Source organism: Mastigoproctus giganteus, chromosome 11 (assembly GCF_048544385.1).
Source record: "Mastigoproctus giganteus isolate SK-2022 chromosome 11, ASM4854438v1, whole genome shotgun sequence".
Taxonomy (NCBI): domain Eukaryota; kingdom Metazoa; phylum Arthropoda; class Arachnida; order Uropygi; family Thelyphonidae; genus Mastigoproctus; species Mastigoproctus giganteus.
Window position 1 is genome coordinate 163976330 of NC_143585.1, and position 24152 is coordinate 164000481.

At 36.9% G+C, this 24152-nt stretch overlaps 1 protein-coding gene across 1 annotated transcript in view; it reads left to right on the forward strand.

Annotated features, from left to right (window-relative positions):
• LOC150078549 (RNA/RNP complex-1-interacting phosphatase homolog) overlaps positions 1 to 24152 on the forward strand; it is a 205501-nt gene that overhangs the window by 103020 nt on the left and 78329 nt on the right. Inside the window, exon 5 of the mRNA XM_090384698.1 lies at positions 13994 to 14073. Within this exon, the coding sequence (XP_090240824.1) occupies positions 13994 to 14073 (80 nt within the window). The remainder of the gene's footprint in view (positions 1 to 13993; positions 14074 to 24152) is intronic.

Below are 24152 nucleotides of genomic sequence, written 5' to 3' on the forward strand. Positions count from 1 at the left end.
ATGAACTTCTACTGTTCTAACAGTCCAAGGGTAAATGTGAATCCTGCACCCACTGGAAGGAATATAATACCAGTGTGTGGCAATCCCGTGGTCAAGAATGCCTGAGCCTTAACCACCAGGAAAAAAAAAAAAAAAAAAAGTACAGTTAACTACACACTAACAATTAAGTTACAGTTAAGAAATAATTACAGCAAATGGGGAAATGCAAGTTCAAATAATTGCAACCTACACGGCTACTCAATTTATTATTTTTGTTTTCAGTAATTTTATTTTATTGGTAATTTAGTTTTTATTTTGTAAATAAGCTATTTAATTTTTATATTCTGCTGTTTAATTGGTTGATTTGATTATACTGGTATTAAAATTCTTATTTACTGACACTTTTTAGATAAAGTAAGTCTTAATATAAGGTTTTCAGTAATTTATTTCGCATGTTTTGTGATATCTCTTGCTAAGGACCTGAAGTTCACAAAATCTAGGAAACCCCCAGTTCCAAGCTTTCTGGATATTTTGTATGTTACTGTAAAATTTCAAAAGACATATATGCAAGGTTTCTGCAAATGGTAGAATCTGAAAAACATGGCACATTTGCTTTGTGTACTGTTTGTAGATGTGATTTTTCAGTTTCGAGCTGTGGGGAATGCATTGTAATCAGACATTTCAATACACGAATAAGGATGGAATACAGTACATAGGAAGAAATGCAAAAATAGATGTAGCATTTCATATGATGATGATGTTGTATATGTCAAATGTTTATTTGCACATTTTGCACAACTCAGTGGAACATAATTTTCCACTGAGTTGTGATCAGCATGTAGGTGTGTTGTTCAGAATTTTTTTTTTTTTTTCCCAATAGTGAATATCAAAAAAAAAAATGTGTTTGGGTGGGATGAACAAAAACAACAAACGTTGTTAGGGAAATTGTGTGCATAGGGAAAGAAAATGTAATGATGTCGCTGAAAAATAAGCTATTTGTGGTTGCCGCAGGTGCCAGTAATCCAAGTGATTTCATGCTTTCAGAGCTTAATAATAATGATAATACTAAAAAAAATTGAAAGCAGTTTGCATGAATCAGAAGTTTGCTCTGAAGCAGAGGTGGGCAACCTTTATAAATGGCCTGCCAAATAAAGTGTCTGTGAGGTACATGCAGGCCAAATTTTTTTTTTTTAGCTTTCCACGATTTTCAGGATTATTAATTTTAATTTTATTAATTATTATTAATCAATTTATTAATAAGAAAAATGAAATACAAATTAAGATAAAATTACAAAAATACAATTTCAGTAACAAAAATTGCAGTATTTTATTTTTATAATATTTAATGAGAGATTTGATACTGTTTATTTTTATCAGTGAATCCATATCTGGATCGATATTTGTAGTAGCAATGTGCAGAGTATTTTCTAAATTTACATCAGAAATTCTATTAATTAAAAGGGAAAAAAAAAAAAAAAATATATATATATATATATACAGTCTGTCCTTGTATAGCACGATAGTTGCGTTCCTAGAAACCCTCGTGCAATGCAATACTTACGTATTTTATAACGATTAAAATACGTAATAAAAATAATATTATATTATAATAAAGTATTTTTAGTATTTTTTATGGATAAAATACGTATTTTATTCGTAAAAAATTTATTATATTAAATAAAATAGTCGTAATAAAATACTTACGTATTTTATAATACGTAAGTCGTAATAAAATATTGCTAATGCTTTTGCTTCTATCGTAAGCAAACTTGCTTTTTGTTTGATTTTCTATCCAAAGAGATGACAGCCGTTCCATCTCTTCCAATTCTTTGTGTCTTAATCTAATGGATTTTAATTATACTTTGAGTTGTTCCCGCTATGAAAGTTGTTTTTATTTTCTCTGCATTCTTTGTAATTCTCCGCGTTGCCTCATTTAGGTCTGTAGCACGTGCAATATCACATGGTCTTTCATTTCGATCAAAGCGTTTCACAATTTCATATTTTTTCTCTATCGACAGAAGCGGACTGGCCATAAGCCTTACGGGGGAAACCCCGGTGGGCCGGAGGCCGGTGTGATTTTGGCCATAAACCGTAGTATGAGGCCACCATAAATTTTCCCGGGTAAGAATTTTTGACCCAGTCCGCCTCTGTTTATCGATATTGCTTCTTTTTTTTTTTCTCTCTGAATCTGCAGTGTCTTAGCCAGGACGCTTCCTTTTCACACCTTTTAAGTATTTTACTAATTTTTAGGGAATAAAGCACAATTACAAACGAGGTGGCACACTTGATACACAGAAACAAAGCTGCGCGCGTGTAGCAACTGAATAAACAACGCCGTAAAGGCAGAGATACACTTTTAACACCTCACATTTTACTAAAGCACATTTCTGGGGGTTACTACCATAAAACAATAAAAACAATTTCCAGTTGCGTTTCTGCTAGTGGAATCTGTTATAAACTGGTAGTAAACTCCATCTAATTGCATTTGCGATTATATCGATAGCTGGAATTGTGTTGGTTTTTATGTTATTATGGTGAAATGTGTTTCCGCTTCACTGATATAAAACACATAAATACATTTTCAGAATCTTCTTCATTCCTATCGTGTTGCGTTCGGTTGGGGTGATTCCGCATTCGACTGCCATTTCTTGTAAACACAAAGGCGAATCGTGTATAAGCGAATTCGGTTCGTGTTATATAAGATAACGTTCCTCTATTTATAAATCGTGTATGATCGAATTCGTGTAATGCAAACACGTGTTTTACGAGGACCAACTGTATATATATTGAAAACAACTGTGGGCCAGATTTTGCACATATGAAGGAGGGCCAGAGGTTGTCCACCCCTACTCTATGTCCTTGGGCATAATCTTCTGAACTACCTAGAAACATATGGGAGTCGTTCAAAATATTGATTCACAATTACTAAAAAATTAGAGTTTTATTTAAAGGGGGTGGAGCAAGAAGATTGAGAACTTGATGGTAATAGACTTGATTATTTTATTAATTTATTCTTGTTTATTTATACTCCTGCACGACCACCAGGCCAGTAGAGTTTACAATAATTCATCAATACAAACATTAATTGTATTTAACAGTCACGGCTTGAACCCCTGTTCACTCAAAGAGCAGGCACCTCCGTGGCCAGGTGGGAAGGAGCAGTAGTGCGTAGCACATGCTTCTTGATTATACCGGGGTTCGAGCCCGTCACCACCAAATATGGAGGATGCGGAAAGGTCAGGGAATGACCACCATATAAAGAACAACAACAACACTCAAAGAGCACGTGCTACTGCACTCTTGCTCCTGACCACTCGGCTACATCAGGAATGCTGAAAAAGGGAGCTGCATGTATTCCTTTGAAAGTTTTCTTCTAGTAGGTCATTAAAATACATTCATCCGGAAAAATATTGAAAGGAAAGATAGATTTAAACAATTTCAATTGATGCATGCCAAAAATAATTTATAATATGGCTATTACTAATACTAATGGTAACTCGTGAAGTATTTCACAATATGAGATTCCTGAGCTGAATATCATCATTCTTCTCTTTCTTGGTGATTCCTTTCTACTTCTCTCTCTCAGGATAATATAGAGAATTTTTATTTTTTTTTATTTTTGGCCGGTGCAGCATAAGCCTCAGGCTTTCTTGCACCATATGGCTAATAATAATAATAATAATGATGCCAATGTACAAACTTCAGTTTGTCTAAAAAATTTAACTACAGCAGGCCCTCGTTATTACGTGGTTCGCTCTATGCTGATTCACTATAACGCTGTTTTTGTATCATAACCCATATCTCACTATAACGCAGTTTTATATCGTATCCCATATCTCACTATAACGCTGTTTTTAAAACATAACCCATATCTTACTCTAATGCTGTTACAACTCACTATAATGCTCTTTTACTGGTGTACAGATTAAATTTTTGGCATGTTTAACGAAAAGTTTCGTCTGATGTAGTTGATAGATTGAAAATAAATAGCAAAACAGCATTAAAAAGTTTCCCACGCTGAAATTTTCTTCCACGCTAATTTAATTGCAGTATGGTGGCTTGTTACGTAGTTCCGAGATCAACATTTTAAAAAATGATCAAGTATATTGCTTGTAATATTTGCGTTATATGCATTTATCCAAAGTCTAGTCATCACTCAGTACAGTGTTAGGTAATGGACAGTTTACTCGAACACTGTATAATAATTAATGCAATGCAGTTACATTTTCGAAGATTAATAATGGCAGATAAGAATTAAAAAGCAACAACGTCTGGACGCGATACGAAGCCTACTAAGGTAAGAAAAAGACAATTTGAAAATTAAAATTAAATTATATGTTTTGAAATGAATCGATTCCGTTCAATGACAAGTAGATGTTTGCAATCATTTAGGACTGACAGATTCAACTGTAAGAACAATTATAAAAAAATAAAGAATTAATTTTAGCAGGGGGAAAGACAGCTGTTCCAATGCAATCAACTGAATTGGTTATGGCTAGGCTGGCTATTATAATTAGCATTAGCATTAGTAGAGGCATATGATGCAAGAAAGCAAGCTTATTCAGCATCAGCCAAAAAAAAAAAAAAAAAAAAAACACACCACTCCCATTTCACTCCTCTGTTCGTTCGAAATACCTGTCCAGTTGAGCTTTAAATTTGTTTAGGCTATCAACTTCAACAACAAGTGATGGAAGTCGGTTCCACCAACCAACCACCCGCTGGCCAAAGGCAAATTTCCGCACATCTATCCGACATCCGTCCTTCCTCAATTTGAATTTATGCCCTCTGAGGTGATTATTCTGAGCAAGATGAAGAATCCCATTGGCATTGAGCATGCTGAAACCATTCAAAGCCTTATACACCTCTATCAGATCACCTCGCAGGTGCCTAGTCTCCAGACTCTGTAATTTGCAAAACTTAAGCTTTTCTTCGTAAGAGCAACCCTTTGTTCCATTCACTAATCTTGTTGCCCTTCTCTGTACCCATTCCAGCAGCTCTACATCCTTCTTGAAATGAGGCCTCCAGACCTGTATACAGTACTCAAGATGTGGCCTAACCATTGCCTTATACAAGGGAATAATCACCTCCTTATCCGTGGAATTGAAATGGAGAGACTTCTAAATTTTATTGAAGATAATATCCAATGCGCAATTCCATTAAGTTAAATATTATTAAATAAAAAGTGATTAGCCTATATGATGATCTGAAGAAAGCTCACCTTAAAAAAAAAAAAAAAAAAATGTGGAACCATTTAAAGGTTCCAAATTTTTTTTCTGGTTCAGTAGATTTACAATTCGGGAACAAGTCATAAGTGCAGATCAAGCATAAATTTGAACTACATACATAGTTCAAATTTATGGGTTAAAATATGGTGTATGTACACCGAATTTATATAGTTAGTCACAACACACAGTACGTTGAACCCTGCTGAAAATGGGGCTGCATAGCCGAAGGCCGCTCCGAGTATCCATGATTGACCCAATTTTCCTAGATCTTGTTGCCGTAACTCACCCTGATTGCTGTTGTTAACCACCCTGCCAACCTTAGTATTATCTGCAAACTTAGACATTAAGTCCGATATACCTTCATCAATACCGTTGATAAATATTGAAAACAACAATGAGCAAGACACTGAACCCTGGGGAACCCCACTAATCATATTAGTCTACAAAGATCAGTGCCCATTGATAAAATTGCATAATGTACCAACTGTGCAGTACACTCAGGGTAGTAGAGAATGTAAAAGATCTGGTGGTGCAGTCAGATATGAAGTTTTCTGAGCAGTGCAGACAGACTGCCAGAGCAGGTCATGGGGTCTTGTCAATGTTTACAAGAATTTTGTTACCAGGGATAAGGAGGTGATTATTCCTTTGTATGAGGCAATGGTCAGGCCTCACCTTGAGTACTGCATACAGGTCTGGAGGCTTCATTTTAGGAAGGATATAGAACTGCTAGAATGAGTTCAGAAAAGGGCAATGAGATTGGTGAGGGGAACAAAGGGTTGTGCTTACCAAGAAAGGCTTAAGTTGTGCAAATTGCAGTATCTGGAGACTAGGCAGCTGCAAGGTGATCTGATTGAGGTGTATAAGTAAGGCTGAATGGTTTGAGCAAGATCAGTGCTGATTAGGTTCTTCCTCTTGGTCAGATTATGAACCTGAGGGGGATACAAAGTCAAATTGAGGAATGCCAGAATAGATGTGGCTAAAGGCAGAAATTTGCCTTTAGCCAGCGGGTGGTTGATTACTGGAACAGACTTCTATCTGTCGTGGAAGTTGATAGCTTGAATAAATTCTAGGGAAAACTGGACAAACTTTGTAGCGAATGGATGGGTGAAATTGGGAAGTTTTTTTTTTTTTTTTTATGGCTGCTGCTGCATAAGCTTGCTTTCTTGAATCATATACCTCTACTAATGCTATAATCACATCATACAAACAGTATGTCTTGTACAGTGTGAAAAGAGCTATGGCAAACTCAAATCAATAATAAACTGTACCAGTTGAAACAGGACTCAATGCTTTTATCATTCCAGCACCAAAACAGTGCAAAGAAAAGAAGTGGTACTTGGATAGGCATGAATTGAAGATACATATCTGACTCACCTCCACCTACTCACAGGAGAGGATCCTCCTCTGTGACCACACTGTTCAACACATTTAACAGTGAATCATATTCTGATTGACTGCCCTCACTGTCAGCAGGACAGAACATCCGTCCTATTTTCCCTCACAAATCTTCGGGAACCAGCGACATTATGATATATTATTGGCGACAATGCAAGCATCAATGAATTTCTTCTTAAAGAATTAGACAATACCATAAAATCTAAAAGGTTTTGGTAATAAAAATGGAGTGGTTACACTGGCTTTTGTTTTTAGCATTTTCCTATGAATAGGTGCACCATGGCCACAGAAGCTTTATACACCTTTAACCCCCATAACTAACACACACACTGCTCTTAGTGCCATTTTATGCATATATAGGTAAAGGCAGCAAACATGTTAAATAAGTAAAATGCAGTGTGGTAAGTTATATAAATTAAAAATTTCCCTCTGAAAAGTGAAGTACAGTCAGTCCTCGTATAGCACGATAGTTGTGTTCCTAGAAACCCTCGTGCAATATAAACAGGCCCTATGGGAAAAATAGGGTTAGGTGCCGGCCACCCAAGATTGAACACACATTTGTAACCAAGACATTACCAAACACAATAAATAATCGTAATAAAATATGTAAGTATTTTATTACGATTTATTACTTTACGATTTTATTACTATTATGTAATAAAATATTGCTAATGCTTTTTGCTTCTATCGTAAGCAAACTTGTTTTTTGTTTGATTTTCTTTGTTTGTTTGTTTGATTTTCTATCCAAACAGATGACAGCCGTTCCATCTCTTCCAATTCTTTGTATCTTAATCTAATGGATTTTAATTACACTTTGAGTTGTTCCTGCTATGAAAGTTGTTTTTATTTTCTCTGCATTCTTTCTAATTCTCGGCGTTGCCTCATTTAGGTTTGTAGCACGTGCAATATCACATGGTCTTTCATTTCGCTCAAAGCGTTTCACAATTTCATATTTTTTCTCTATTGACAGAGGCGGACTGGCCATAAGCCTTACGGGGGAAACCCCGGTGGGCCGGAGGCCGGTGTGATTTTGGCCATAAACCGTAGTATTAGGCCACACATACAGAAAGACAAATGATACTGAAACTGAAGAATAGCGATGGTGTACTTATAAACAGCAGAGAAGGCATAATTCAAATAGCAGAAGACTACTATAGAGAATTATACAAGGAGCGAGGGAATGATACCAGCAGTGGGGAAGATGGATTGCAAAGTAGCAACACATACGACATACCCGATATTCTTCCTGATGAGGTAGAACATGCATTGAAGAAAATGAAGAATCGGAAAGCCCCGGGGGAAGACGAAGTTACTGTAGAGTTGTTAAAATTGGGAGGAAGAGACATAACACAAAAACTGGCAAGGCTCTTCACAAAGTGCATTAGAAAAGGTGTGATGCCTAAGCAGTGGAATAATGCAATCATAGTTTTGCTGCATAAGAAAGGCGATAAATCAGAAATTGGAAATTATAGACCAATTAGCTTGTTATCCCATATCTACAAGTTGTTCACAAGGGTCATTACTAACAGATTAGAAAGAATACTTGATGAGAATCAACCGAAAGAGCAAGCTGGCTTTAGGACAGGATTCTCAACTATGGATCACCTTCACGTAATATCACAGCTAATGGAGAAAGCAAATGAATATAAAACACCATTATGCCTGGCATTTGTGGATTATGAAAAGGCATTTGACTCCATACAGCATAAGGCAATGTTTCGGGCACTGGAAAGACAAGGCATAGATACTCCATATATTATGATTTTGAAGAAAATATATGAGAGTGCTACATCCTTTATTAGACTAGACAAAGACAGCAGCAAATTTAAAATCGAGAAAGGAGTTCGACAAGGAGACACAATATCTCCGAAGCTGTTTACTGCTGCCCTTGAGGAAGCTTTCAGAAGATTAGACTGGTCGCAGAAAGGAGTCAATGTGAACGGAGAGTACCTAAACCATTTACGATTTGCAGATGACATTGTGGTCATAAGCCACGATCCCAAAGAATTAGAGGAAAATCTTAATCAATTATGCACAGTTAGTAAGGATTTTGGACTAAAGATGAATCTGGCTAAAACAAAAGTAATGATGAACAAGTATGCCACGGAAAGGGAAATAATTATTGAAGGAGCAGTAATTGAAAAGGTGGTGTCATATACTTATCTGGGACAAGTTATTAGCTGTAATAATGATAAATGGCTGGAAGTCAAGAGAAGAATAAATTTTGGATGGATAGCATTCAGGAAATATAGTCACATACTGAAGAGCAATATCCCAGTTTGTCTGAAACGTAAAATAATGAATCAATGTATACTCCCCACCATGACTTATGGAAGTGAAACTTGGGCACTCACCAAAAGAATGGAAGAGAAGCTAAGAAATACACAGCGAAGAATGGAACGAATTATATTGGGAATCAGACTGTTAGATAAGAAGAGAAACACATGGATTAGGCAGCAAACTCAAGTAAAGGACATTCTTATCAAAACTAAAGAACTAAAATGGTCTTGGGCAGGACACATAGCTCGAAGACATGATGACAGACGGACTAAGAAAATAACAGAATGGTACCCAAGAGGAGCTAGAAGAAAACCTGGAAGACAAAGGCGGAGATGGATAGATGAAATTCATGAGTTTTTGAGTAGTAAATGGATGGCCAGTGCTCAAAACAGAAGGAACTGGAAAGTTGCTGGAGAGGCCTTCATCCTGCAGTGGATTGAAAATGGCTGATGATGATGATGATGATGATGAGGCCACCATAAATTTTCCCGGGTAAGAATTTTTGACCCAGTCCGCCTCTGTTTATCGATATTGCTTTTTTTTTTCTCTCTGAATCTGCAGTGTCTTCACCAGGGCGCTTCCTTTTCACACCTTTAGTATTTTACTCATTTTTAGGGAATAAAGCATAATTACAAAACGGGGAGGCACGCTTGATACACATAAACAAAGCTGCGCGTGTGTAGCAACTGAATAAACAACACCGTAAAGGCAGAGATACACTATTAACACCTCACATTTTACTAAAGCACATTTCTAGGGGTTACTACCATAAAACAATTTCCAGTTGCGTTTCTGCTAGTGGAATCTTATAAACTGATAGTAAACTCGATCTAATTGCATTTGCGATTATACCGATAGCTGGAATTGTGTTGGTTTTTACGTTATTATGGTGAAATGTGTTTCCCCTTCACTGATATAAAAAAAAAAAATACACTTTCAGAATCTTCTCTTCATTCCTATCGTATTGCGTTCAGTTGGGGTGATTCCACGTTCGACTGTCATTTCTTGTAAACACAAAGGCGAATCGTGCATAAGTGAATTCGGTTCGTGTTATATAAGATATAGTTCCCCTATTTATAAATCGTGTATGATCGAATTCGTGTAGTGTAAACATGTGTTATACGAGGACTAACTGTACTTCTATGATTTGAACACTTAAGAAGTGCTCAGTGGAGAAGTAGGTAGATTTAGAAGTACATAATCTATATTTTTAATGACGAAAAAAAAAAATATATGAAAACACATTTTTAATTTTTTCTTTTCTTCAATCGATCTTTACATTAAAAAACTGAAAGATAATTTTAAGTTTGAATTACAGTAAGATACTATAGCTTACCATTATTTGATAATTTCTTGTCTGTGGTGTGTGAGCAACCATTTTTGTAATTCTGAGTCCAACTCATTAATATTATTTGTTCTGTTTTTTTTTATTATTAATTGTAAATGCTAATATTTTTTCTTATTAGAAAACAATTTAACAGTGTTATTATTTTCATTTAACTTATGGCATGCAGAAACTTTAATAATATGGGTTATTGTTTCTTCTACTCAAATAATGTTGCCTGAAAAAAAAAGTTCTGTTGTGTATCTTTAAGAAAGTTTCATGTAAACAAATAATTCTAACCCAGTAGCTAATTAGATAAAGCTGTAATTTCATATGAAATGCATCGCATTACACACCTTGCCCAGCCCTGATCACTCATATTTAATGCTATGCTGAGAATGTTGGTGGTAGTGATTCCAACAAAATGAATTAAATTCAAAAATAAATATATCTGTTGAAGTTAATTCCTTCATTATTGGTTTGACTTTTGATCTGTATCATTAATTATTATTATTAGCTACATGGTGCAAGGAAGCTTGAGGCTTATGCTACACCAGCCAAAAAAAAAAAAAAATTCCCGACTCTGCTTTTGTCAGATGTTTGTGTTTATCACCGTTATCCAACTGGCAAAGCACATGGGGTTTTTGATTCTTGTTTATACCAAATTTCACTTACTGACATACAAGATAATGCCCACATGTGGGGAGCATCAATAAACAAGTTATAAAAACATGAAGTGCATCAGAGGGGGGGGGGATTTTATTTTAAAAAATTAAAGATATACTTTTCAATATAAATAAAAAAGATTTTTTGCAGTTGTGTTCATAACAGATTGAAAATAATGTTGGTAACAAAAGGAAAAAAAATTGATTCATGCCTTTATTATTATTCATGCCTTTATTATAGCTTTACTAATGGTGGAGAAAATCCACCAACATACTTACTAATGTTATATTTTTATCATGCCCAGTAAAGGGATTAAAAGAAAATTACACAGAGAAAATATGGCTGCCACATTGTCTCCTGTGTCATGACTAAAGGTATTTCATTATTGATATTAAACGGTTTTATCCGAAGCTGCTGACTGAATGAAAAACAAATTTTGGTATTTTCAACTTACTGACATGCAAGATAATGCTCATATGTGGGGAGCATTAATAAACAAGTTATAAAAACATATTTGAAGTGCATCACAGAGGGGATTTTATTTTTAAAAATTAAAGATATACTTTTCAATATAAATAAGATAAATTTTTTGCAGTTGTGTTCATAACATAATGAAGCTGATGAAATTTGGCAACCCCAAATTTCATTATCCCAAATAATCTGCATGGTTGAGCTGGCCCATGATCCTATCTACTTGTACTATCCAGTCTATTCATTTTTCAGTATTCACTTTGTGAAACCTATGTCGGCTGCTCAGGATTTGGTAATCTGTTTTTGTACAATGATTACTTATGACAGTGCATTTCTTTTAAATTTTAATACTTCCAGTTTGTGTTATTGTCTGATAAGTGCCATGACAGCTATGAGACATCATTGTACCATGGTGTTTGTGAGATGGATAACCTGAACCTGAGCTTTCAGGAATAAAATATCCTTCTATGTTGCCCAAGATGTGCGAATGTATGCCAAATTCACAAAGAGGGAAATCAAAGAATAATATGAGTAATTAGCTTTTGTTCCGGGGAAAATAATGGAGTCACTGGTTAAAGAAAGAATGCAGTACCATCTAGACAGGAGTGTAATTATACTTCAGTCACAGCATGGATTTGTTAAGGGGAGACCAATTTGTCTGACCAATTTGATTGGATACTGTGATGCAGTGACAAAGAAACTGGATACAAATATTAAATAAATTTGATATCATTACTTGGATTTCAGGAGCGCTTTTGATACTGTTACACATAAAATACTTACTGCTGTAATAAAAAGTTCAGGTGGTAGATGACTTTCATCAACCGGTGAAATACCACCATTTTGCTTATTGGAGGCTTGAAGTGGTGAAACCCCATGTTTAGTCTCTAGAGCAAAGTTTCCGGCAACCCCCTCCCCCCACACTTCTCCTTCAACCCATGCACGGTACTGTGTACTATAGGTTTTGATACCTTTCGTGTTTGGGGTTTTCATAAAAAAAAAAAAAAAAAATTGGAGCAGTGTGTGCTATTAAGGGCTAGTTACTGCTATGGATAAAGGGATGGTAAGTGGGAGAAGACAATGAGTGGTTATCAGTGAACACTTCTCTTCACGGATTAATAATATTAGTGGAGGCTTGCAGAGTTTGCTGGCGCATTGTTGTTTTCTGTATTTATTAATGATATTGACGAGGGCATATCAGGCTTAATTTTTCAGTTTCCAGATGATACAAAGGTTGGTGGTGTGATTAACCATAGTAATGAAGGTTTGCTGCTGCTGCAACAAGATCTAGAAAACTTAAGTAGATAAGCTGAGAAATGACAATTGAAGTTTAACATTGACAAATGCAAGGTACTGCATATGGATAGTGTTAATCTCAAACTAACATATCAACCAACGCTTAGGTTAGGTTAGTGGATAATGAAAAGGAACTGGTGGTAATTGTGCAGTCTGATTATGAAGTTCTCTGAGCAGTGCAGACAAGCTGTCAGGACAGCTCATAGGGTTTTTTCAGTGATATACAGAAACTTTGCTAGTAATGATAAATAGGTGATTATCCCTTTGTACAAAGCCATAGATAGGGTGGATCTTGAGTACTGTATACAGATCTGGAGGCCTCATTTTAGGAAGGATGTAGTTCTGCTGGAACGGGTCCATAGAAGGGCAACAAGATTGGTGAAGGAATAAAATTACGGTCTTACCAAGACAGGCTTCAGTTCTGTAAATTTCAGCATCTTGAGACTAGGCACCTGCAAAATGATCTTATTGAGGTTTTTAAGACGTTGAATGGATTGAGCAAACTTCATACGAATGGGATTCCTCCTCTTGCTCAGACTGTGCACATCAGTGGGCATAAGTTCAAATTGAGGATGGATGGTTGCAGAACAAGTTTCCATCCATTGTTGTGGAAGCAGTAGTTTGAATAAATTCAAGGAAGAATTAGACAAACTATTGAAGAGGATGGATAAGTGAAATGGAAATTTTTTATTATATTTTATTTTTTTGGCTGATGCTGTTTTTTAAGCATGGTTTCTTGTGTCATTTTCTGCTATTACTACTAATACTAACTGATTTGCCATATGAAAATTTAGGTTTCTACCTTATTTTAGGTTTCTGCTGTCTTGACTGCTTTTGAAGGGAATTCAACCCTTACTTTCATGTGCTTGACATGTGGGATAATCACTCAGTTGTCACTGAGAAAAGATACCTCTGCAGTATTAGAAAGGGTACCTCTGTATTAACTGTACTTGTTTCAAAGTATGGGCTTGGCACACCCAGGGTCCTGAGCTGGTTATCATCATTCTTCTCTTCCTTGGTGATTCCCTTTTACTTCTGACTCTTGTTTCTCTCTCTTTCTTAGGGTAATTCAGAAATTATTTTTTTTTGGCTGGTGCAGCATAAGCCTCAGGTTTCCTTGCACCATATGGCTAATAATAATTAAAATTGAATTGGGGAATAATAAAAGTTTTTTCCTTTTAAGTTCTACTATTTCTTAAGAAGCTCACATTATTTCCTCCCTTCAAAAATATCTTAAGCATGTATTGCTGAATTGCCAATATTGTGCAGTTTTATAAATACACAAACTAATATATGAAACTAAATTTGAAATTTAATAGCAGATCTTTTGTTATTTTTCTTCTTTCTTTTTTAAAAGGAGCTGGTTACACATCATATTATCTATGAAAAGATATTTTGTGAGGGTCATCAGATTCCAAGCAGAGATGTTGCAGAACAGTGAGTATTAAGTATTCTATAAGTTATTGTTTATTGGTTTTGTATAATCAAAGATGCCTTACAAGACATATATGATAATGCTTAAATATGCCTAAACTGTAGTATATATACCTAAAGCTGTAGCAAATAAATCAGTAAGATTTGCATTTTATTAATATTAACAATGCCGCACACGGAAGCCAGACCTTTTGCTGCACTAGTGAACAATATCAAAAAATAAAAATGAGAAACAAAAAAATCCAGTGTGTTTCCCTCATTTCATAGGTACCAATCAGCTATGTTGATTGGTACCTATAGAACTATTGCAACTATATAATAATACTGCAAAAGCAAGGTAAAACTTTGATTTTGCAGCATTACAATATACAGGCTGACCTTGATCAATGCGATTAATTCATCCCGCGAGTGTATCGTGCAAAAAGGAAACTCGTTAATTGAATATAATAATCAATAGGAAAAATTATAATTGGTCCGTGACCAATTATAATTTTTAAGGAATAAAGAATTTTAAAAATACCTTTTAAATAACTTTTTCACTGCATACCATGTAAAAGATAATGAAAATAATTAGAATTAAATGTTTATTGCATAAAATACACAATGAAGAAACTATTTGTTATGGATATATTTGAACAGAGTTGTTTGAACGGTGTTGGCTTTTTTATATTTCATCAATCAATTTCCAACAACCAGCATCAATCTTCTCTAGTCCCTGGCAAAATAAATATCACAGAGAACCTCAAACCTTTTGTTTGAGGTTCTCTGCAATACGAAAGATTTCATCTAGTTCTTTTACCATTATCTCCTTTGTGGTCATATATAAAAAATTTTAAACTTTCAGTGACCTAATTAGTTAGGTCACCATGTCAAAATATATAATAACAAATGTAATAATAATAACATTTTAAAAAAAAAATAAGAAGAAAATTAAAAAAAATAATAAATAATAATAATTAATAAGAGAAAAGGAAATGGACAACAAATGCATTTTGCTCCTCCCTTAGATAATTATCCAGCATGTGGATGACCTGGTAATATTAGTTGAAGGCTCTTCATGGCTATAAATTGAACAACAATCTAATGAAATAATAAAAGCTCTGAATGTTTGGTGTGACTTCCATAAATTAACAATATCCAGTTCAAAAACAAAAATATTATTGCTAAAGGGAACCTATCTGTTTGTAGAGAACCTCATGTGCCGATTGTTTGTGAAAGTTTAAAGTACATTAAGAATATTAAATCTCTTGGAGTCTTCATTGACAGAGGTCTTAGATTTGATCATATCAATTTTCTGTCTGAAAAAGATGCAAAATTTGTTAACATGATAGAAAGAATTACTAGGAAGGATTGGGGTATTAGAAGTAGGGCACTATCTCTTCTTTGACTGTTTTCCTTCCTATTGTTTCTTATGTTATCTCAGCTTGGATAGATTGTGTTGATTTAAAAAAATATATATAAGAAAACTATTCCATTCAGTGGATGATGTTCTTGAAGATGGCTCTAGTTTGTAGAACTGTCTCCACTGATGCGCTACTGATTGTTACAAGGAAAATGCCAATTGACCTTTCTGATTTACCAGAGTAATGACTTTCAACATTCGGCATGGAACTCCTTTTATTATTCATGATCTTGAGTTGGATTTGGCTAATTATCCTAAGAATGAGGCCAAGTGAATCTTAGATATCTTAATGACCCTTTGGAATCATAGATGGGCTAACTCAAATAAAGATGAAATAACTCATGGGTTCTTTCCCTCTGTTGTTGATGTTCTGCCAGAAAAATGACTTGTGCTTAATCTACAAACTGTTTTCATTAGCCGGTTATGGCTCATTTTTAGCAAAGCTGAATCAGCTGGGTGTTTTGGAAAGGTCACAGCATCACTGCATGGCTCTGGAGATATGGAGTAATGTTTTTTTATTATTGTCATGAGTACTTTGATCATAGAAATGAATTTTTATTTGCTAGTCCTAATCTTGCTCACCTGACCGAGGGCGATGAGGCTCAATTAATTAAGACTGAGGAAGATTTCCAGGATTTTCAAAAATTTTCCAAGAAATTATTCCTGAGAAGATTAGTGCTGCTTGAACTTGACAGTAGAAGGCATATAGACTATTGACATGAATTTTGTGTAACAGTTAAAGATGCTGAAATAGTGTAATTGACTTGGTAGTTAATGATCGTGTTCCTTTCTAAACAGGCTAATTTTATTGGACAATTTATGTAGTTACTTGTGACCATATTGCTATTTGTCTTCATCTCATATTGACTTCATAAGATCAGTGGCTTCATGCACCACGTTTGGTCTTATGTTATTTGGCTCATTATGTCATGTGCTTGCCTGTGGTTCCTTGTGCCTCAATTTATATTTCTGATTTATATTATCTGTATATCATATGAATATATATATTATACATATAATATATATGTTTATGTATAATATATATATGTTTAGATTGTGCAAGGCTCACAGGGTAGATTTTTTTCAGCGTGGTCTGTGCTTGCTAACAGGAGAGATTGCTTCTACAGGGAGGGGATACACTTAAATAGAAAGGGTGCAAGAATATTTGCTGATGCTATCAAGGCAGTGTTAGGTGGGTGTGAAAACTGCTAGATTGTGGGGATACACAGATTAAAAGATTAATGGTAGCCAAAGGCGAAAGTGATTCTTGCACTGCTTCTATTGTAATGAGCAGCAGCCTAGAGAGCAAGTTGCTGGGGACTTCAAGAGCTGCCTGGAGTGATCATGGAACAAGTAAATACATGGGCTGTGTTAGGATTACTAAGAGTAAGAACAAGTGCATGTATACTTGCATGTACACTGATGCTAGAAGTATAGTAAATAAAATTGATGACTTTGAGGTGCTGATCAAGACATCAAAGGCAGATATTGTAGGGATATCAGAGACATGGTGTCACACAGATATCACCTGTGCACAATTGGAAAGGCGCCTCCATAGCCAGGTGGGAAGGAGCAGCAGTGCATAGCACACGCTTCTTGATTAGACCGGGGTTCGAACCCGTCACCACCAAATACGGAGGATGCAGAAAGGTCAGGGAATGACCACCGCATATCCTGGAGCAATATGGCCTTAGTTGCTAATGCTCCTAAAAACCAAATAACAAACAAACAAACAGCAGAATTGGAATTTGGGGAGTACAATGTGAACAGAAAGGAAAGGAAAGACAGGGTAGGAAAGGAGGAGGGGTTATGCTGTAAGTTAAGAAACACATAAAATTTAAGAAAGTGCATCCAGTTGACGTGTGAGAACAGTGCAACGTTCAGTCTGTTTGGTGTGACATAAAAACTGGGAAAGAGAAAATGAGAGTAGGAGTACGTTATATGCCTAATGACTCTGATCAGTAAAATGAACAGTTGTGCAGAGAAATATAATGGGCCAGTAAATAAGAATGTCTTAATGGGGAATTTTAACTTTACAGATATTGACTGGAACTTGTGAGGTGGTACTCGCACGCTAGTAAGACTTGTGAATTTATTGGAAGATTGTTTTCTACAGCAGCATGTTCGAGAGGCAACCAGAGGGAGCAATACCCTTGATCTGATTATCAGCAGTGATTATTCATGCATTAAGAATTTTCAGATAAAGGAACCACTAGGTGACAGTGATCACAGTGTACTGATGTGGGATTTACTTGAAGATGTAACTACCATCAAGGGTAAAGGAAAAGGTTTTTGTTTTCGTAAAGGTGGCTACAGTGGTCTCAGACAGTTTTTAAATTCTATACAGTGGGATTAACTGATGATGTTACCAATGGTGAATTCTAAATGGGAAGCCTTCAGGGACTTAATCTTGGAGGCTACTAGGTTTTTCACACCAACTAAGAAATACTGTTCAAGGTTCAGGCCTAAAGGGATGTCGGATGAATTAATGAGGCTCGTGGCAGAAAAGAAAAATGCATGTGATGCATATAAATTATCAGTTGACACAGAAGCCTATGGCAGATATAAGCTAGTCTGTAATCAAATCACAAAGGAGGTTAGGCAGGCGAAGGCAGATTATGAGAAATCTTTGGCAAAGGATGTAAAGAAAAACAGGAAAGAGTTCTTTACTTAAGTAAACTCTAGAAGGAAGGGGATGAATCAGATTGCTCCACTGGATATCGATGGTTCAACTTTTTTGATCCTGCTCAGGTAGCTAACAAACTAAATGAGTATTTTGCATCTACATTCACACATGAAGAGCTATTCAGGGAGGGAATGCCAGAGGTGAATTAAACTCTGGCAGATAGCTTGATGATTTCATAATAACTGAGAGCAAAGTAAAGGGGAAATTGTAACATAAGAAAAGCAACTGGGGTGGATGGGATCTATTTGGTCTACACAAATGCTAGTCGACCGAAACTAGCAGCTGCAGACTGGTAAAGAGATCGAAGCCATGGCAGAGGTAGAAGCCTACAAATACTTGGGGATGATGTAGGCTCAGCAGTTACAGCACATAGAAATTAAGGCCTACCTGACTGAAAAATTCTATCAGAGACTTGGAAGCCAGCTGAAAGCAAAGCTGAACTGAGAGAACACAGTTAAAGCCATAAACACCTATGCAGTCCCAGTGCTAACATACTTCTTCGGGGGTCGTAGATTGGACTAACACTGAGTTGGAGGATATCATGAGAAAGATAAGGACAATGATGACCAAGAGCCAACGACTCCACCTGAAATCTGCTGTGGAGAGACTGACAATTGCCAGGAAAGGAGGAGGAAGGGGCCTGATAGACCTCATTGAGTAACATAAGACAGTGAACCTGAAGGATTACTTCCAGAAACACACAACAGCACTCCAGTGGGCCATAAGGAAAATAAACAAGCAGTGTACCCCACTCAACCTAAGCAAGGAATCTTCCCCCCAAACCAGAAGGCACAAACATAGCTAGAAAGATGGGCAGAGAAGACACTATGGCTGACACTACAATCATTTCTATCAAGATCACATAGATAAAATTGCTTCCAATGCATGACTCACGAGCGGGATGCTCTTCCCCTAGGCGAAGGATTCATGCTCTCCATCCAAGACCAGGTAATCAACACCAAGAACTATAGAAAATATATTGTTAAGGAGCCCGGTGTGTTCGATGACACATGTCGATGATGCCACCTGGCCTCAGAAATGATCTAATGCATCACCGCGGAATGCAGGGTGATCACCCAGCCTGAGTACACTCAAAGACACGACAAGGTAACCAGCATAATACATCAGAATCTAGCAAGGAAATACCAGTTGATCGAAGAAAGTGTACTGTACTACAAGTATGAACCCCAGTCAGTACTAGAGACCCCAACCCACAAGCTGTACTGGGACTGCACCATAATAATGGATAGGACAATCCCACATAACCCTTGTGGACAAGAAGGAAAAGGCTACCTATCTAATTGACATCATCATCAGCCATTTTCAATCCACTGCAGGATGAAGGCCATTGATTACCACTCTGTCTTCTCCCTCTCAACCATCCCTTTAACCATTGCAGCAATTTGCCTCCAGTGCCACACTGCTCCAATTTGTGTAGCAGTCTTCCATGTGCAACAGTATCAAAAGCCTTTCTAAGATCCAAGTAATCCTGCAGTGCTTCTTTAACCAGTGGTTAAAGAAGCATTGCAGGATCATCTAGACAAGATTTCAGTTATAGCTCGGACACAGCATGGTTTTGTTAAGGGAAAGTCTTGCCTGGCCAATTTGATTGGATACTATGATGTGGTCACAAAGGAACTGGATGCAGGGAATAACCTTGATATCATATACTTGGATCTTAGAAAGGCTTTTGATACTGTTGCACATGGAAGACTGCTGAACAAATTGGAGCAGTGTGACATTGGAGGCAAATTGCTGCTGTGGATAAAGGGGTGGTTGGGGGGGAGAAGACAGAGAGTGGTAATCAATGGACACTGCTCATCGTGGACTAATGTTATTAGTGGAGTCCCTCAGGGCTCAGTGTTGGGTCCATTATTGTTTTCTGTATTTATATAGAATCAGAGACAAGGTGTGACACCTTGTCTCTGATATCCCAACAATATCTGCCTTTGATGTCTTGACTAGCATTTCGAGCTCATCGTATTTATTAACTATACTTTTAGCATTGGTGTACATGCAAGTATACATGCACCTGTTTCTACTCTTAGTTACCCTAACACAGCCCATGTATTTACTTGTTACACTATGACTCCCAGCAGTCCTGGAAATCCCCATTGCCTTGCTTTCCAGGCTACTGCTCAATTGCATTTCAATAGAAGTAGTGCAAGAATCACTTTTACCTCTGCCAGCGGCTACTGTTAATCTATTAGTCCGTGTATACCCCCCCACAACCTAACAGTGCCTCGATAGCATCAGTAAATATTCTTGCACCCTTTCTATTTAAGTGTATACCATCCCTGTAGAAGCAGTTTGTCCTGTTAACAAGCACAGACTAGGCTGAGAAAAATTCTACCCCATGGGCCTTGCACAATCTCTCCAGGGCCGAATTTATCGACAAGAGTCTCATCATATACTCCCTCCTATTGTGTCTGGGCAGAATTGCAGACACTTTCAAATTCAACCCTAACTCATGGCTTTTTTTTCAGCATTGACTTGTACTTGTTAAGTAATTCCACTTGTCTCCTACTCTTAATATCATTAGTGCCAACATGTTCAGCAATATCACCCTTTGTGCCCTTAAAAATGTTATCTGCTGTACAACGTCATCAACCTTTGCCCCTGGTCGACATACCCTGGTCCTGTTCCATCTATCCTTTTTGCCCAATATGTTCCCTGTTTCCCTGACAATAGTGTCACCTACAACAAGTTCCTTTGTGACCAGCACATTCTGCCTTGGGGTTTGCCGTTGTGTTGCTTGATGTTCAAGTGCACGCTCTGGCATTGATGTGGGCAGCTGAGAGCTTGATGGGCCCCTCAATTTAAATCCTTCGAGGGCATCCACCCTGTCCTTCAAGCTCTCTTTTTTATTCATTATTATTATTGATTTATTTTTTTTTTTTATCATTGTTTTGTTCAGTTTTTTTTTTTTTGGCTGGTGCAGCATAAGCCATAGGCTTTCTTGCACCATGTGGCCATTACTAATAATACTAATACTATCTAGTTTTCCGTTAGACCTTTTGCTATCTAGTTTTCCGTTAGACCTTACGCTATCTAGTTTGGTGCGCACCTATTGTGTAACAATGGCGGCAAATTACGAACGGTTATTCTACAGACACGAGGTATTATTTACTTTCCAAAACATGCTATCTAAATTCAAAATAAATCACGGAGCTTGACTAGGTCTATAAGCTACTTATAGAAAATAATTTAATCTAACAATTAAGTCAATAAAGTGGCTAAGTATAAATAAAAACTTTGCGTTCTCGGGAGCTGCAATACCTATTTAACACGTGGATTTGATACCCTTTCTGATACTAAGTAATGTTTTGTGTATTTATTAATAATATTGACGAAGGTTTATCAGGCTTAATGTTCAAGTATGCAGATGATACAAAGGTTGGCAGGGTTGCTAATAATAGTAATGGCAGTGTGCTAATGCATCAGGATCTAAAAAAGTTGAGCAGATGTGCTGAGAAGGGGCATCTGAAGTTTAACATTGAAAATGCAAAGTACTGTATATGGGTAGAAGTAACCCCAGAGAAACGTACCAACTGTTGTAGTTCTACATTTAGGCTGGTAGAAAATGAAAAAGACCTTTGAGTAATTGTGTAGTCAGTCATGAAGTTTTCTGAACAATGTAGACAGGCTGCCAGAGCAGGTCATGCAGTATTGTCAACAAAATACAGGAATATTTCTAGTATGGAAATGGAGGTGACTATCCCTTTGTATAAAGCAGTGGTCAGGTCACACCATGACTACTGTATATAGGTCTGGAGGCTGCATTTTAGGAAGGATGTAGAGTTGTTTGAATGTGTATAGAGAAGGGCAACAATATTGGTGAGGGGAACAAAGGGGTGTGCAGTGCCTTGTTCTTGTCAATGTTAACCTTCACCTGCCATTCTCAGTTCATCTACCCAATTTCCCTAGCTCTTGTTGCATTGGCTCACCCTGATCACTGTCATTAATCACCTTGCCAGCCTTTGTATTATCTGCAAATGTAGACATTAAGCCTGATATACCTTCATCAGTGTCGTTGATAAATACAGAAAAAAGCATTAGCCCAGCACTGAATCCTGGAGGAATCCATTAGTATCATTAGTCTATGAAGAGCGGTTCCATAAATAATTCCATTCCATCTTTTACCACTCCAACAACCATTTATCCCATGCAGTTACTTGCCTTTAATGCAGTGCTGGCCTCAAGTATGTTGAACAGGGCCCCTGCATGGGCTGCTACTCCAACAGGATCTCGAAATATTGAGCCCACCATGATAAAATATACCTTAAATTACTCCCCTGGATATAAGGAACGTTATAATAACAGCAAAATGACTGGCAAAGACCAAAACTCAAGGGAAAAATCTAAAAATATCGATTGTGATCTTGACTTGAAGAACCTGCCTGATTGTGGGATAGCGGTACTAAACAATGAAGAAATTACAAACAAAGACTCAGAACCTTGCAACCTTAGTGTAAAACGGGCTAGAAAAGGCAAAAACCAGGTAGAAAATACAGATCAAAAGGAGGATGATGATTTATAGCAAATTGCTGCTATGGATAAAGGGGTGGTTGAGGGGGAGAAGACAGTGAGTGGTAATCAATGGACACTGCTCATCGTGGACTAATGTTATTAGTGGAGTCCCTCAGGGTTCAGTATTGGGTCCATTATTGTTTTCTGTATTTATAAATGATATTAATGATGGTATATCAAGCTTAATGTCCAAGTTTGCAGATGATACAAAGGTTGGCAGGGTTGTCAAGGACACTACTGACACTATGCTGCTGCAACAGGATCTGGAAAGGTTGAGCAGATGGGCTGAGAGGTGGCAAATGAAGTTTAACATTGACAAATGTAAAGTACTACACATGGGAAACAGCAACCCCAGAGCAACGTATCAACTCTGTGGTACTACACTGACAGTGGTAGAGAATGAAAGGGACCTGGGGGTGGTTGTGCAGGCAGATATGAAGTTTTCTGAGCAGTGCAGACGGGCTGCAAGAGTAGCTCATGGTGTATTGTTGATGATATATAGGAATTTTTCTAGCACTGATAAGGAGGTGATTATTCCCTTGTATAAGGCAATGGTCAGACCACACCTAGAGTACTGTATACAGGTCTGGAGGCCTCATTTAAAGAAGGATGTAGAGATGCTGGAACAAGTACAGAGAAGGGCAACAAGATTAGTGAATGGAACAAAGGGGTGCTCTTACGAAGAAAGGCTTAAGTTTTGCAAATTACAGTGTCTGGAGACTAGGCACCGGCGAGGTGATCTGATAGAGGTATATAAAGCCTTGAATGGTTTGAGCATGCTCAATGCTGATGGGATTCTTCCTCTTGCTCAGAATAATCACCTGAGAGGGCATAAATTCAAATTGAGGAAAGACAGATGTAGGATAGACGTGAGGAAATTTGCCTTTAGCCAGCGGGTGGTTGGTTGCTGGAATAGACTTCCATCCCTTGTCGTGGAAGTTGATAGCCTAAATAAGTTTAAGGCTCAGCTGGACAGAGGGGTGAAGTGGAAGTGGTTATTTTTTATTTATTTATTTATTTTATTTATTTTTTTTTTGGCTGATGCTGCATAAGCTTGCTTTCTTGCATCAAATGCCTCTACTAATGCTAATGCTAATTTAGAGCCACAGGTAACAAAAACAGAGGAGAGGAAATTTCAGCTTATAAATCAAATAGAGAACCCTGAAGACAAATTAAAGAAATGAAACTGTTCCTAGAAGAGTTTCTTTATAAACAGACAAATAGGATTACATCTGCAACAAGATTGCAGATAGTGAATTGCTGGTCTGTTTTGGAACATAGAATGGTTGAACTTAATACAGAAAACAAAGTATTGAAAGCAAAAGTAGAAACAGTGGCTGAAGAGAAGAATAATTATAAAGAAATAAATACTTTGACTTACGCCCAAGTAGGAAGGGCCACCAAAGCAGATTCATCACAAACTAAACAAACGAACAATAAGACTAAGGAGATACCAAAGGCAAA